Here is a 16361-nt window from a genome sequence, read left to right on the forward strand (position 1 = left end):
TAGATAAATTTCATTTCAAATAACAGTAGACAATATGAAACATTTGGGATTCTACCTACCAAGACAAACCCAGGAACTATGTGAACACAACTATAAAACACATTTCATACAAATAAAGTCAGATCTAAACAAATGGAAAAATATTAATTGCTGATGGGCAGGCCAAGTCAATATAATAAAAATTATAATTCTACCTTAACTGATCTATTGAATCAGTGCCATACCAATCAAACTATCAAAAAGTTATTGTAGAGAGTTAGAAAAAATAAAAAAATTCATCTGGGCAAACAAAAATTCAAGGATATGAAAGCAATCAATGAAAAAATGTGAAATAAGGTGGCCCAGTATTACCAGATCTCAAACTGCAATTATAAAACAGTAATTATCAAAACAATCTGGTACTGGCTAAGAAACACAGTGGTGGATCAACAGATTAGATTACATACAAATTACATTATAGCAAATGGACCATAGTAATCTAGAATATTATAACCTCAAAGATGCAAGCTTTTGGAACAAAAACTCATTATTTGACAAAAACTGCTGGGAGAACCAGAAAAGACTAGAGAGGAACTAGGTATAGACCAACATCTCACACCCTATACCAAGATAAGGTCAAAATGGGTACATGATTTATACATAGTGGTACCATAAGCAAATTAAGAAAGCATTGAACAGTTTATCAGTTAGACTTACAGATAATGGAAGAATTTAGGATCAAAGAAGATACAGAGACCATTACAAAATGTAAAATGGATCATTTTGATTGTATAAAATTTAAATGTCTTGCACAAACAAAACAAATGCAAACAAAATTATAAGGAAAGTAGAAAAACTGGGGGAGGAATGTTGCAACAAGTATCTCTGATAAAGGCCTCATTTCTCAAAAATGTAGAGAAGTGAGCCAAATTTACAAAAATACAACTCATTTGTCAACTGATAAATGGTCAAAGAATATGAACAGGTAGTTTTCAGACAGAAATCAAAGCTATTTATGAAAAAAAGTTGCAAATTACTATAGATCAGAGAAATGCTCTGAAGTACTCTGAAGAATTGGCTAATATGACAAAAAAGAAAAATGCTAGATAATAGACTGGAAAAGAAAAATGCTAGATGTTGGAGGGCATGGTGGAAAACAGACACTAATGAATGCACTGTTAGTGGAGTTGTGAAATGACTTAACCACTCTGGAGAACTATTTAGAACTATTCCCAAAGGGCTATAAAATTATACATACTCTTTGATTCAGCAATAACAATGCTAAGTCAATATCCCAAAGACATCCAAAAAAGGGGGAAAGGACCTATTTATACAAAAATATTCAAAGCAGTGGTGGCTAAGAATTATAATTCAAAGGGATGCCCATCAACTACAGAATGGATAAAAAAGCTGTGGCATATGATTGTAATGGATTATTATTGTGCTATAAGAAATGAGAAGGATGATTTCAGAAAATCCTGGAAAAACTGGCATGAACTGATGCATATGGAAGTGAACAAAATCAGGAGCATTCTGTATGCAATAAAAGCAATACTGTTCAATGAAGAACTGTGAACAACTTAGCTATTCTCAGCAATACAACAATCCAAGACAATCACAAAGGACTAATGATGAAGCACATTATGCACCTCCAGAGAAAGAACTGATATTGATTGAATATGGACTGAAGCATGCTATTTTTCACTTTCATTTATTTTCTTTCATTTGAGTCTTCTTGTATGGTAATGTTTCATATTTCCATGAATAACCTATATCTGATTGCTTATCACCTCAGGGACAGGAAGGGCAGGTAGGGAGGAATGGATAGAATTTGGACAATGTACCAAAACCTACAGGATATAGCAAAAGCAGTAATCAGAGGATAAATCAAATCTCCAAATGTTATAGAGAAAGAGAAGACAAAAGAATTAGTATACAATTTTTTTAAAAAACTAGAAAAAGAACAAAGTAAAAAAAATTAAACACCAAACTGGAAATCAAAAAAATTAAAGGTGAGAATAATAAAAGTGAATGTAAGAAAATTACTGAATTAATAAATGAAACTAGGAGTTGGTTTTATGGGAAAAAAACCAATAACACAGATACACCACTGATTAATATGATTTTTAGAAAGAGAGAAGAAAGACATATCACTATTATCAAAAATGAAAAGGGTGAATATACCACTAATGAAGACAAAATCACAGCAATCATTACGAGTCATTTTTGCCCAATTATATGGCAATAAATTTAATAAATTATGTAAAATGAAAAAATTATTTTAGAATAGTAGAAGGATATAAACACACAAATTGTCAATACTTCTACATATCACCACTAAAACCCTGCAAAAGAAATAGTAAGACATGCCTCATCTAAAATAACTATTAAAAAATAAAGTAACTATAAACAGTATAAAACACATGGTAGTTTACCTGCCAAAACAAATCCAAGAAGTAAATGAACATAATTATATGATTCTTTTTATACAAATAAAGTCTGATTTAAATAATTGGAAAAATACTCATTGTCCACAGAAGAGGGGGCATAAGAGCTAACGTAACAAAAATGACAATTCTACCTAAAGTAATGTACTTATTCTACACCACTCCAATTACATTATGAAAAATTTATTTTATTGAGCTGGAAAAAATAATAAAATTCATTTGGAAGAATAAAAGGTCAAGAATATCAAAGAAATTAATGAAAAAATGTAAAGGAAGGAGGTTAGCAGTACCAGATCTTAAACTATATTATAAGGCAATAATTATCAAAATTATCTGCTACTGGCTAAGAAAAAGTAAGGTAGATCAGTGAAACAGAGTACATATATATAATACACAGGGGGGGAGGAGCCAAGATGGCGGAGTAGAAAGATACACATATGCTAGCTCCTAACCCACAGCCCATAAAATCCCTGTAAAGAAGAACTCCCAACAAATTCTGGAGCAACAGAAGCCACAGAACAATGGAGTGGAAAAGACTTCTGTTCCAGAGAGACCTGAAAAACCGACAGGAAAGCTCCATCGTGCACGGGATCAGGAGCAGAGCCCAGCTCTGCCTTGGCCGCGTGGTACCGAGAGGAGCAGATCCCAGCAGGCTTCAGGGACAGAATCTCCAGCAACAGCGCAGGTCCCTCCACCCACAGGCCCCTCCACCCACAGGCGCCAAAGGTCAGTGAGAGAGTCTTTTTGGCTCGCTGAGAGGGGAGCAGGGTGTCTCCATAACCCAGGCCCCCTCGGGAGGCAGCAGCAGACAGGGTCCCTAAGCAGGCAGGAACTCAGATCCATTGTTGAAGGTCTCTGCATAAACCCCCTGAGGGAAGTGAGCCCCATGTGGTGGCCCTGCCCCCACCCAAAGCCCTGAGGCTGGGAAGCAGCATTTGAATCTCAGACCCCAAGCACTGGCTGGGTGGATCTGGAGGCAAGGTGGGTGTGGAGAGGAATCTCAGAAGTCAAGTAACCATCTCGGAAAATGCCCAGAAAAGGGGGAAAAAAAAATAAGACCACAGAAGGTTACTTTCTTGGTGAACAGATATCTCCTCCCATCCTTTCAGAGGAGGAAGAACAATGCTTACCATCAGGGAAAGACATAGAAATCAAGGCTTCTGTATCCCAAACATCCAAAATAAATATTCAATGGGCTCAGGCCATGGAAGAGCTCAAAGAGGATTTTGAAAATCAAGTTAGAGAGGTGGAGGAAAAACTGGGAAGAGAAATGAGAGAGATACAAGAAAAGCATGAAAAGAGGGTCAACACCTTGCTAAAGGAGACCCAAAAAAACGCTGAAGAAAATAACACCTTGAAAAATAGGTTGACTCAATTGGCAAAAGAGGTTCAAAAAGCCAATGAGGAGAAGAATGCTTTCAAAAGCAGAATTAGCCAAATGGAAAAGGAGGTTCAAAAGCTCACTGAAGAAAATAGTTCTTTCAAAATTAGAATGGAACAGATAGAGGCTAATGACTTTATGAGAAACCAAGAAATCACAAAACAAAACCAAAAGAATGAAAAAATGGAAGATAATGTGAAATATCTCATTGGAAAAACAACTGACCTGGAAAACAGATCCAGGAGAGACAATTTAAAAATTATGGGACTACCTGAAAGCCATGATCAAAAAAAAGAGCCTAAACATCATCTTTCATGAAATTATCAAGGAAAACTGCCCTGAGATTCTAGAACCAGAGGGCAAAATAAGTATTCAAGGAATCCACTGATCACCTCCTGAAAGAGATCCAAAAAGAGAAACTCCTAGGAACATTATGGCCAAATTCCAGAATTCCCTGGTCAAGGAGAAAATATTGCAAGCAGCTAGAAAGAAACAATTCAAGTATTGTGGAAATACAATTAGGATAACACAAGACCTAGCAGCTTCTACATTAAGGGATCGAAGGGCTTGGAATAGGATATTCCAGAAGTCAAAGGAACTAGGATTAAAACCAAGAATCACCTACCCAGCAAAACTGAATGTAATACTTCAGGGGAAAAAATGGTCATTCAATGAAATAGAGGACTTTCAAGCATTCTTGATGAAAAGAACAGAGCTGAACAGAAAATTTGACTTTCAAACACAAGAATCAAGAGAAGCATAAAAAGGTAAAGAGGAAAGAGAAATCATAAGGCATTTACTAAAGTTGAACTGTATACATTCCTATATGGAAATATATTTGTAACACTTGAAACTTCTCTCAATATTTGGGTAGTTGGAGGGATTATACACAAACATAGATAGCTAGACAGACAGACAGACAGACAGACAGACAGACAGACAGACAGACAGATAGATAGATAGATAGATAGATAGACAGACAGATAGAGGGTACAGGGTGAGGTGAATATGAAGGGATGATACATAAAAAATAAAATTAAGGTATGAGAGAAGAATATATTGAGAGAAGAAAGGGTGAGATAGAATGGGGTAAATTATCTCATATAAAAGAGGCAAGAAAAAGGTGTCACAATGGAGGGGAAGAGGGGGGAGGTGAGAAGGAATGAGTGAACCTTACTCTCATCAGATTTGGCTTAAGGAGGAAATATACACTCAATTGGGTATCTTACCCTAAAAGAAAGTAGAGGGGAAGGTGATAAAGGGCAGGGGGATGATAGAAGGGTAGGCAGATTAGGGAAGGGGGTAGTCAGAAGCAAATACTTTAGAAAAAGGACAGCGTCAAAGGAGAAAATAGAATAACTGGAGGCCAGGATAGGATAGAGGAAAATATAATTAGTCTTTCACAACATGACTATTACAGAGGTGTTTTGCATAACTACAAATATATAACCTATATTAAATTGCTTGCCATCTCAATGGGGGTGAGTGGGGAGGGAAGAAGGGAAAGAAAATGGAACTCAAAGTTTTAAAAACAAATGTTAAACAAAATTGTTTTACATGCAACTGGGAAATAAGATATACAGGCAATGGGGTACAGAAATCTATCTTGCCCTTCAAGAAAATAAAGGGGAAGGGGATAAGAGGGGAGATAATAAAAAGGACAGCACACTGGGGGAAGAGGTAATTAGAATGCATGCCACCTCGGGGTGGGGGTGAGGAAAAGATGGGGAGAAAATTTGGAACTTAAGATCTTGCGGAAATGAATGTTGAAAACTAAAAACAAATAAATAAATTTAAATCTTAAAAAAAAAAATCTCAGTAACTATCATTAAGACAATGACAAGTCCAAAGGACTCATGATAAAAAATGCCATCCACCTCCAGAGAGAGAACTAATGACATCTAAGTGCAGACTGAGGAATTTTTTTCCAATTCCTTTATTTTTCTTGCTTTCTCTTTCTGACAGCATGTCTAATGTGGAAATATGTTTTGCATGATATCTATAATGTGTGTATCATACTTCTTATCTTCTCAGTGTGTGGAAGGGGGTACAAAGAGGGAGAGAATTTGGAACTGAAAATAAAAAAATTTTTAAGAAAAGAAATTATTGTCACTTTTAGATCCTTCCAACCATAAGAAATTATAAAAACTTAATACCTATTGCCCAAAAACATTAAAAGAATCAATAAATTAATATTTTCTAAATATGGTAGATTATTGAAAATAAGTGGTATTTTTTATTATTTAAATATGAAAATTTAAAAACCTCTTTTAAGTGAAGATTTAAACCAAAACAGCCCAATCCAAAAACCATTTAAGTACCTACTATTTGCAGGACACAATGTTTAAAGAAAAGATTTTAAAATAAGGTAGCAAGAATCAGGCAGCTAAGTGGTGCTTGGACCAAACGCTGGGACTGAAGTCAGGAATCCCTGATCTCAAATCCTGCCTCAGATACTCTAGATGCAGCTATGTGGCTCAGTGGCTCAATGGCTCAATGAACAGAGCACTAGTCCTGGATAATACTTGTATCTGATCCTGAGAAAAGAAGGAACCACCGAAATCTGTTGAGTAGGAGGTGACAAAGTTGGGACTGTACTTTAAAAATCACTTTAAGGGAGGATAGATAAACCTTGGATCACTCCCACCACTCAGCATTATCTCCTATCACTGACATGTCTCCTGCCATTATCTCCTCCTTCACCTCTGTCTCACTTGGAGAAGTGGCCTTACTCCTTACCAAGGCTAATCCCTCTATCTCCACAAGCAATTCCATTCTACCCCATCTTCTCCAACTCCTACCCTTATGTTATCCCCTCTATATCACTTATTTTCAATCTTTCCCCTTCTACTGACTCATTTCTCACTCCCTATAAACACTCCTATGTCTCCTCAATACTCAAAAAACCCTTACCTGATCCTTCTATCCCTACTACTATTGTCCTGTACCTCTTCTGCTTTTTATAGCTAAATTCCTTGCAAAGGCTCTCTAGAGACTCCACTTTCTCTTCTCTTCTTACAATCCAGCTTCTGATTTTATCATTCCATTGAAACTGTTCTCTCCAAAGTTACTAATGATTTCATAATTTCCAAATTCAATGGTTTTTTCTCATTCCTCATTCTCCTTGATTTCTCTGTAGCCTTTGACACTGCTGATCACTCTCTCCTCCTTGACACTCACTTCTTTAGGTCTTCAGGACATCACTCTCTTCTGATTCTCCTACCTATTTAACCAGTCCTCTTCAGTCTCCCTTGCTGGATCTTCATTTAGATCATGCCTTCTAACCATAGGTGACCCAGAGCCCAGTGTTCTGGGCAATCTTCTCTTCTCCCACTCTAATATTTCACTTGGTGATTTCATCAGTTACTTTGCATTTGATTACCATCTCTATGCTGATGCTTTTCAAATCTGCCTATTATTACTCTGTCTCAAATTCTCTGCTTACCTCCAATCTTGAATCTTCAACTGCCTTTCACACATCTCAAATTGGATATCCAGCAGACATCTTAAATTCAACACGTTCAAAACAGAACTCCTTATCTTTATCCTTATGCCATCTCCCCACTCCTACCCTTACCATTCTCGTAACCTAGGAGTCATTCTCAACTTCTCAGTATCTCTCACCTCTCTGCCACCACTGTAGTGCAGACCCTCATCACCTCACATACGGATTACTGCAACAGCCTGCTAATAGGTCTGCCTGCCTCAACTCTCTCCCCATTCCAATCCACTCTGTATTCAGTCACTAAAGTGATTTTCCTATAGCACAGGTCAACCATGTCACCTTCCCACTCAATAAATTTAGGACAAAATATAAAATGCTCCATTTGGCATTCCACGTCCTTCACAACCTAGCCTGACTCCTATCTTTTCACTCTTCTTATGTCTTACTCCCTGACATATAATCTTTGATCCAGTGACATTGGCATCCTGGTTGTTCCATGAACAAGACTGTCCATTTCTCAACTCTGGGTATTTTCTCTGGCTGTCCCCTGTATCTGAAATGTTCATCCTCCTCTGCTCCAACTACTGATCTCCTTGATTTCATTTAAGATCTAACTAAAATCCTACCTTCTATCTGAAGCCTTTGCCAAATCCTCTGAATTCCAGTGCTTTCCCTCGGTTAATGATTTCTTTTTTATCCTCTATATAGCTTGTTTTGTATATATTTGCTTGCATGTTGTCTCCCCCCATTACACTGTAAACTGAGGTCAGGGACTATCTTTTGACTCTTTTTTTTCTCCCCAGCACTTAACTCAGTTCCTAACATATAGGAGGTGCTTAATAAATCTTTACTGATTGACTTCTTGATTAGAGTGAGGAGAGACAGGCAGACTCACCAGTAGACAATACTGCAGTAATACAGACATGGGTGATGAGGGCCTACACCAGAGAAAGGAAGGGACATATTTAAGAGTTGTTACAGAAATGAAATCGAAAGGCTTTAGCAGCAGATCAGACTGGGGAAGCAGGGAGGCAAGTGGAGTTGAAAGATAGTGAGGAGTTAAACCACAAAGGGTAGGGAACTGCCCTAATGGAGGGAGTATCTGCATTTATAAGATGACAGATTCATCAAATCCTCCAAATAACTATCTCATTATTAAAGATACTTGAGTATATTCAGTTTTCCTGCACTCTCGTAAGTCCCATTCTGAGTTACCTGGTGGCAAGTCAGGGTCCGTAGGGGTGGCTTGCTGAATTCGTCTAGGTTTCACTGATGATTTTGTGTTCTCAGTAGCACTTCTGCTAGTTGAACTAGAACCACAACTTTCATGGTCATCCTATTTTTAATTTAAAAAACAAGAAAGAAACAAAAAAAAACCCATTAAACATAATGCCAAGAAGTATAGAGTTGTTGAAAAGAAACGATTTATAGTTTTAAGTTAGAGGAGCTATCCTCTTCTACTTTTATTCAACATGCACCATAGAGAATAAGCATCTACTATTTATATTTTGCTGGCATAAAACTTGACTTCTAGTTAACTATGTTTTAGATTCAAATGTAAATCCTACTTCTAAGTACATTCAAAAAATTATCAAAACAAATTACAATATTATTATGACATCAATGTGTTTTAATTCAGTCAAAATAAATTTAAAGTAATTTTCCAAAATACATGCTACCAAAAGATGTGTAATCTACCTTTATATAGTGGTCAAAAAATTGACTCATGAAACAAACTCAAACAGTTTGAAAGTGCTGGTCTAACCATGTCATCTCTATACAAACCCTCCATAAACTTTGATGGTTCCCTATTATCTCCAAGATTAAATATAAAATCTTATTAAGCACCTGACCCCCTCTGACCTCTTTTAGTCTTCTAACACCTTCCTCTGTTGCACACACTTCACAATCCAGCTACACTGGCCTTCTTGCTGCTACTCACATATGCTACTCCATCTCCCAATTCCAAGTATCTCCACTGGCTGTCTCCCAGGCCTAGAATGTTCTTCCCCCTCCACTCAAACCCCTAGATCTCCTAACTTCTTTCAAGACTCAGCTCAAATTCCACCTTCTACAGGACATCTGTCGCACTACAATAGCCTTCCTGGTCAGATTATCTTCCATTTATACTGTTACCTATGCAGTACAGACATAGTTATTTGCATATTGTTTCCTCCATTAGAATGTGAGCTCTTTAAGGGTAAGGACTTTTACTTCTGTCTTCTTAGCCTACCAGATTTCTAATACTTAGCACAGGATTTGACCAAGGTCAAATATTTTAAAGGTTTTATAAAGAGATGAGAAAGTCTGACTAGTAGAGACCACAACACTGAAGTTTCCATGAAACTATCAGAAGACAATACCGGCAACGACCTTGGGGCAGAAAGTGCTGGATTTGGAGATCTAGATTCAAATTCTGACTCTAATCAAAGGCAAGTCATGGGCATGGTGGCCTGGTGCCAGGCAAGAAAGCATGAACTTGTCTAATCTGTCAATCAGAGGCACAAGGGACAGTATCAATAGTCAGAGTGTGAAGAGGAAGGGAGAAATAGTGAATGAAGATGGCATGGACTGGAAATGTCTAGGAAGTAATATTGGAGTCTGGTGACAGGTAAAACAAGGTAAGGGCTTACCTATCAAATCCCAGGACCATAGGGACAGTAGTATGCTTCTAGTAAGAGGGGTCAGAATGTAATCACATAACATTAAGGAACTGTTTGACTTAATGGAGAAATCCATTTACACCTCAAACCCTTAAACAGATGAGAACATTCCTTTGAATAAGTAAAAAAAGGAACAATAGGTTGGCTAAGAAAACAAATTAGTCAGACCTATGGGGTTTTAAATAGCTAAAGCTTGAAGAACAGTTAAGGCTCTCAGCATTTATAAAGTAAAAGTCCTATAGGGAAGAGGAGGGGATTTCCTTTGGTCTTCACCTCTCCCACCTCCAATTAGTCACGTCTCTAACTATGAAGCATATAAATTATATATCCAGAGTCCATGAGTTGGGATAGTTATGGAGGAGACATAAAACCTACATCAAAGGGTAGGAGTGGCAGGAAGCACACACATTTAGACTTTAAACACACACACACACGGAGATACAGAGATACAGTCACTTGAGGAAGGGAGCAATTTCCAAGAGCATAACTCATCAAAGCAAAGAAGACACTCAGAGTAGGAGGAAGAGCAGACACCAAGAACCCAGTGTGATGATGATATGAAAAGTACTTCCAAGCCTCATGGTATTAACTGTTGTTAGGTGTCTGACACACGTGCATCCTACATGTACGCCCATCACCATCACATTCTAAGTCTGAGTTCACTCTCCCCACGGAAGTTGTGTACATTTATAGAAGAATACATCCCAGGTTTGTGGTGGAGAAAGAAGTTTTGTAACTGTTATTTTTGCCATACCTGATGAATAAACTTCTCTGATAAAAAAAGCTGATAGAGTCTACTGTCTGTTAATGGGAAGCACATCACTGAGCTACAACTAGTAGTACAGCATCCATTTACAGAGTTAGTCCTAGAATCTAAGTTAGGTAGCAGCCACCACAGGGATCCACTTACAAGTCTGGGTAAAAGCCAGAAGAATATGTACTTAGATACCAAAGGGCAAATCTGAGGTTCTCCATGCTATTTGTTAATACGATTTCCTTTGGTCTCAATGGCTGAGATCTTTGCCAATTCAGTTCTCCTAGCCACACCAAAGTACAGCCGAAAGTTATTAACATCACACTGTTCTCCAACAGGCATTGGCCATGTCAGTCTTACCTCCACTTGAAGGAAATTCAGCACTTGAAAATCATGATTTTTATGACTTGCTATGCATATTTCTTTTTTTTTAAATAAGCACTGATATTTTCTGTTTCTTACATAACCAAAGAATCCCATGTATCCCTCCCCCTTCCTCTCCCAAAGAGTCATCCCATATGACAAACAGTAAAAGTCAGCACAACTGATCAATACATTGAAAAAGTCTAAAAACATGTTCAGTATGTAACATCTATGGATCTCCCACATCCACAAAAGGGTAGGCTGGGAGTATGTTTTCTTCTAGTCCTGCTAAATCTTTACGATTCTGTAACATTCATTTTTTATTTTTTGGTAAGTTCTTTCTCTTTACATCATTGTAGTTACTGTGTACATAAGGGCAGCTGGATAGAGTGTATAGAGCCAGGAAGTTATAGAGTTCAAATCTTTTCTCAGAAACTTGCTAGCTATGTGACTCTGCACAAGTCACTTAACCCTATTTGCATTAGTTCCTCATCTATAAAATAAGTTGGAGAAGGACATGGCAAACCACTCCAGCATCTTTGCCAAAAAAAACCCCAAATGGAGTCAGGCATGACTGAAACAAACAACAAAAAGTTATTGTGTATATGGTTTTCATGGCTCTGCTTATTTCAGTCTGTATCAGTTAATATAGATTTTTCTATGCTTCTCTGTATTCATCACACACATTATTTCTTACCACAATTTATTTAGTAATTCCCCAACTTATGGACATCTACTTTGTTTCCAATTCTTAGATGTTACAAAAAGTGCTGCTACAAATATTTTTGAGTATATGGGGGATTTTTTCTTATTAATGACTTCCTTGGGAAATAAGTCCAGAAATGGAGTCTCTGGTTCAAAGGGCATGGCCATTTTAGTCACTTTATTTGCATGATTCCAAACTGCTTTCCAAAAAGGTTGTACCACTTCACAGCTTCACCAACATGTATTAATATGGTTATCTTCTCACACCCCCTCCAACATTGACTGCTTTCATTTCTCATAATTTTTAACTATTTGCAGGGGGTGAAACCTAAAAGTTGATTTAATCTGTATTTCTCTTATTATTAGTAATCTGGAGCATTTTTTCAAGTGGTTGTGAATACTTTGCAGTTCTTCTTTTGAGAACTGTTCAAGTCTTTTATCCATGTGTCTATTAGGGAATGATTATTAGTAGCATGTGTATGCATATATGTTTATGTGTGTATATGTACATGTGTGTATATAAACACAATAGATTATATATACATATTTGTGTATATATCTATGTCTATAAGGATATATATTCATATATATATGGATATGGAAGACAGAAATAAATTATACGTGTGCATTGTTCATATATCTTATATGTCAAACCATTTTCATAGAAATTTGATGCAAAGATTTTTTTCCCATTCAACCACTTCTCTTCTTATCCTAGATGAATTAAAGTTATCTGTGTAGAAGCTTGTAAGTTTCAAGTAATGAAAGTTTATCTATTTTATCTTTCACAACTGCCTTTAACTCATTTAGTTAAGACTACAGCTCTAACCCATAGCCACGAGAGGTATATGATTTGTTTCTCTCCTAATTTTTTTAGGGTATAACCTTTAATATTAGGGTCATTTATCCATTTAGACTGTATTGTGGTATAAGATATTGGTTTAAGCCTAATTTCTGCCAGACACCTGTACAGTTTTCCCAGTAGTTTTTACCAAGTAGAAAATTTTTTCCTAGGTGACAAGTTTTTCACTTTATCAAAAGCTAGATTATTGAGTTCTATTGTTTATGATTCACCCTTGGCTAGTCTGTTCTACTGACCAATCACTCTATTCCTTTAGCCAATAACACATGACAGTGATGACTCCTGTTTTTCTCTTTGCCTACACTTCTTTTCATCACTTCTTTTGATATTCTATGTCTCTTGTTTTTTCCAAATTAATTGTGTTCTTTTATCCAGCTCTATATAGTGTCCCCTTGGTAATTTGATTGGTATAGCATCAAAAATGTAAATTAATTTGGGTGATACTTTCATTTTTATTATATTGGCAAGGCCTAGCCACGAGCACTTAATATTCCTTCATCTATTTAAATCTTTTATTTCTTCAAGGAGCCTTCGTAATGAATCTATGTAAGTCTTTTGTGTGCTTTAGGAGGCTGATCTACAAATGTTTTATAAATTTTATAAACATTTGGAATGGGTCTTCCCCATCTATTATTGCTTCTTGTGTTTTGTTATTATTATATTGAAATGTTGTTGATTTTTAAGGAATTGTTTTGCAGCCTGCCATGCTGCTGAAGCTATTAATTGTCTCAATTAGTATCTATGCTGATTCCCTGGGATTTTCTAAGTAAACTATCATAACTCTTGCTATATATGTTTCAAACAAAAAATATATCTTTTATGATAACTTGTCTACTCTGAAGCCCCCAATAAAAAAGAACTACACATTTCTTTAAATTCATGAATGTAACTGTGTTAACATTCACAGCTTATCCACAAACCATACTGAATCAATATTATCAATCTTCTCTACAACAACATTCTATTCCTGAACTACTGAGGACTTGTAAATTTTACTAGAGAGTGTTTTATTCTTTCCTCCTCTTAATATTAAACCTGATTGCCTCATATCTGGCCAACTACTGTATTACTAAAAATCTCCTTCATTTGTAACTTTGCCTCTCCAGGCTTCAGTATCCTCATCTATAAAATAAGACACTTGACTAAATGGCTTTTAAAGCCCTTTCCATCAATGATCCTATGATAATGCCATGTTTTACCCTTGCTGTTTGCTGATTCACACAGCCTTGAAAAACTTAGAACTATTCGTTTTTAGATCTTTTGGTCTAATACGATATTTTACTCATAGAGAGCTGTTTCATATTTTGCTTCAATAAATAAATTCAACAAATATAATTAGCTGCCTTCTATTTGCTAAGTATCAAGAAACACGCTAAAAGAATGAAAAATCGTCCCTGCCTTCAAAGAGCTTATGTTACACTTAGCATTTGGATCAATTTTACATTTAATTGATAGAGAGGAAACAGAATTGAACAATGAGTCCAAAAACCTGGATTCTAATCTCAACACTCCCATGAATTAGCTGTGAGAACATGGGCAAAAGTACTTTGCTGCATTATTCTATCTGTAACATCAGAAGGGTAGGCAAAATGATTATGTACTAAAAGATAAAGTGTCTCAGGTCTAAGTCACAATGTAACTAGTTAATGTGCTCACAAAGAAAATGGGAAAGGAAAAATGATTAAGTAGTAACAAAAAAAGAAGTAAAAGTATTGATTACCAAGTGGAAACCTGGGTTTCTGTTAATTATTCAGACCATATAGGCACAGGGCAGGAAACCCAGGTTCAACATGACAAGATGAGATAATCAGACCAGGCTCATTTTAGTTAACAATCTTACCCACACATGAAGAAGAATAATTGTCAACTGATACTGACATTTTTGCACTTCTAACACTCTATGATTCTCTTAAGTCTGAAATGCTAAGCAGAGGTCATTTTTATTCTCAATTCTCAATATTAATAAAACAGTAAGATTTAGAATTTACAGATGAAATAACTTAGGCCTACAGAAATGAAAAGATTTACTCAAGGTTATATAAACAGTAAATATCAGAGCCAATATTTGAATGCAGGTCTTCTTACTCTAAATTCAACACTCTTCACTATGCACATGCTGACCCTTTTTTCCTATCTTATTGACAATATGTTCCTGGCTTTTCCCTCAAAACATGAAAACTTTACAAGTATGTACCTAGAAGTCTTTCTCTGAAAACTGTTCCTGCTCCTAAAAAGGATTCTCTGTACTCACTCCACAACCTAACATCAACCTTCAATCCAATTCAAGAAACATTTGTTAAAGTGTCTTCTACATAATACCTAACAATAAAGATGAGAACACAAAAATCAAACAACCTTTGCCCCCGAAAAATTTACATTTTTCAATTAAAATGTTGTTTGCTTAATTATACTTTATTTCCTCCCCCACTTCTACTATTCTCAAGCTGAATCTCTTTTACCTGTTCTACAGCTCTTTGTTTTTCTCTGGAATTATCATCAGATGTTTCCTTAATCTAGCTGTAATTTTGATGTCTTGTGTTAATGCTATCCTTATCTCTGCCAACTCCTTTCTTCTCCTTACACTCTGTTTTTAGTACTTCTATACCTTCCAGTGGTTTAGAGTTATCTTTCCATAATGGAATTACTTTTTTGAAATCATTATTTCTTCCTTTTTTTGAAAAAACCACAAATTTGTACGAGAAAGAATCTCTCTTAGAGTAATTAAGATAAATTTCTCTACAATTTTCTGAGAATCTTCACACAGTGTAAAGAGATTATGCCATCATTATTTTCATGATTTATATTAACTTATTTAATTTTATGATTTATATTAATATGGGTTCTTGCCAACTTTCTTACACTTTCATCTTGAAATACTCCTTAGACTTTAGTGGGATTGGTTTTTTAGTTTATTTTCCAAAGTTTGTCTGCTAATTTGTTGTTTGCTTTTCTTTTATGCTAGTGGTGCCATTTTTTACTAGAAGAAAGGCAGTTATGACAAAAGGAAGTACCCTGAGTTATCTATTAGTCCATGGTTTTCCACAAGTCCCTAAAACTTCCTATCATAACCTAGTCTTTCTCTGATGTCTCTCATCACTGCATGCCTGGGTTACTGCAAAAGCTTGCTGGTGGATATGTGTTCTTCAAGTCTCTCCCTGCTCTAATCCATTCTCCACCAAAATGGTTTTCCTAAAAGAAAGGTTTGATCAGGTGACTGCATAGCAGGAGTCTGTAGAGGATGTCAGCTGTGTTGGCATGTGACCACCCTCACTTTGATCTCAGTTCAATGCCAGTTACTGATAACACAGCAAAAAGATACAACTCTCACTATTCTCAGACTAGAAACTAATTGACAATGGCTGGTCCCCGTGGGCCACATGACTGCCAAGCCTAGTGGCCTGTGGGCTACCCGAGTCTTCTTACCTCAGCTCCCGAGGTCTTCGGCTGGCCAAAACCGGATGCTCATATGAGAGAAAGGACGTTCCAGAGTCGAACAAGGGTTGAGCTTTATTTCAGGGATTCAGTTACAAGTGCAGGGGATAGGGGGAAGGAGAGAGATATCTCCCAAAGAGGCAAAGATCTACAATAAGGGCTTAGGAATAAAAGTGTAAGTGGGGAGAGAGGGGGAGGGGGGAGAAAGAGAGAGGAAAGTGAGGAGCCTAGTAAGCTCACACTTGGTCCTTCGCCCAAGAGGCTTTTTCAGGCTTTCCTGAACCTACTTAAGCCCTTTGCCCGTAGTTTACATATCAATATCGAGCCTGT

At 36.5% G+C, this 16361-nt stretch overlaps 1 protein-coding gene across 23 annotated transcripts in view; it reads right to left on the bottom strand.

Annotated features, from left to right (window-relative positions):
• Positions 1–16361, bottom strand: part of VPS13B (vacuolar protein sorting 13 homolog B) — a 1048068-nt gene that overhangs the window by 980499 nt on the left and 51208 nt on the right. For 22 of the 23 annotated variants that reach the window (XR_011966588.1, XR_011966589.1, XR_011966590.1 and 19 more), the window contains one exon: positions 8468–8588. The exons of the other annotated variant lie outside the window; for it this stretch is intronic. Coding sequence is in view for 18 of the 22 variants with exons in the window: in XM_072606881.1 (XP_072462982.1) it covers positions 8468–8588 (121 nt within the window). In the remaining 4 variants the exon portion in view is untranslated. The remainder of the gene's footprint in view (positions 1–8467; positions 8589–16361) is intronic. 23 annotated transcript variants of the gene reach the window in all.

This window comes from Notamacropus eugenii, chromosome 4, assembly GCF_028372415.1.
Source record: "Notamacropus eugenii isolate mMacEug1 chromosome 4, mMacEug1.pri_v2, whole genome shotgun sequence".
NCBI lineage: Eukaryota > Metazoa > Chordata > Mammalia > Diprotodontia > Macropodidae > Notamacropus > Notamacropus eugenii.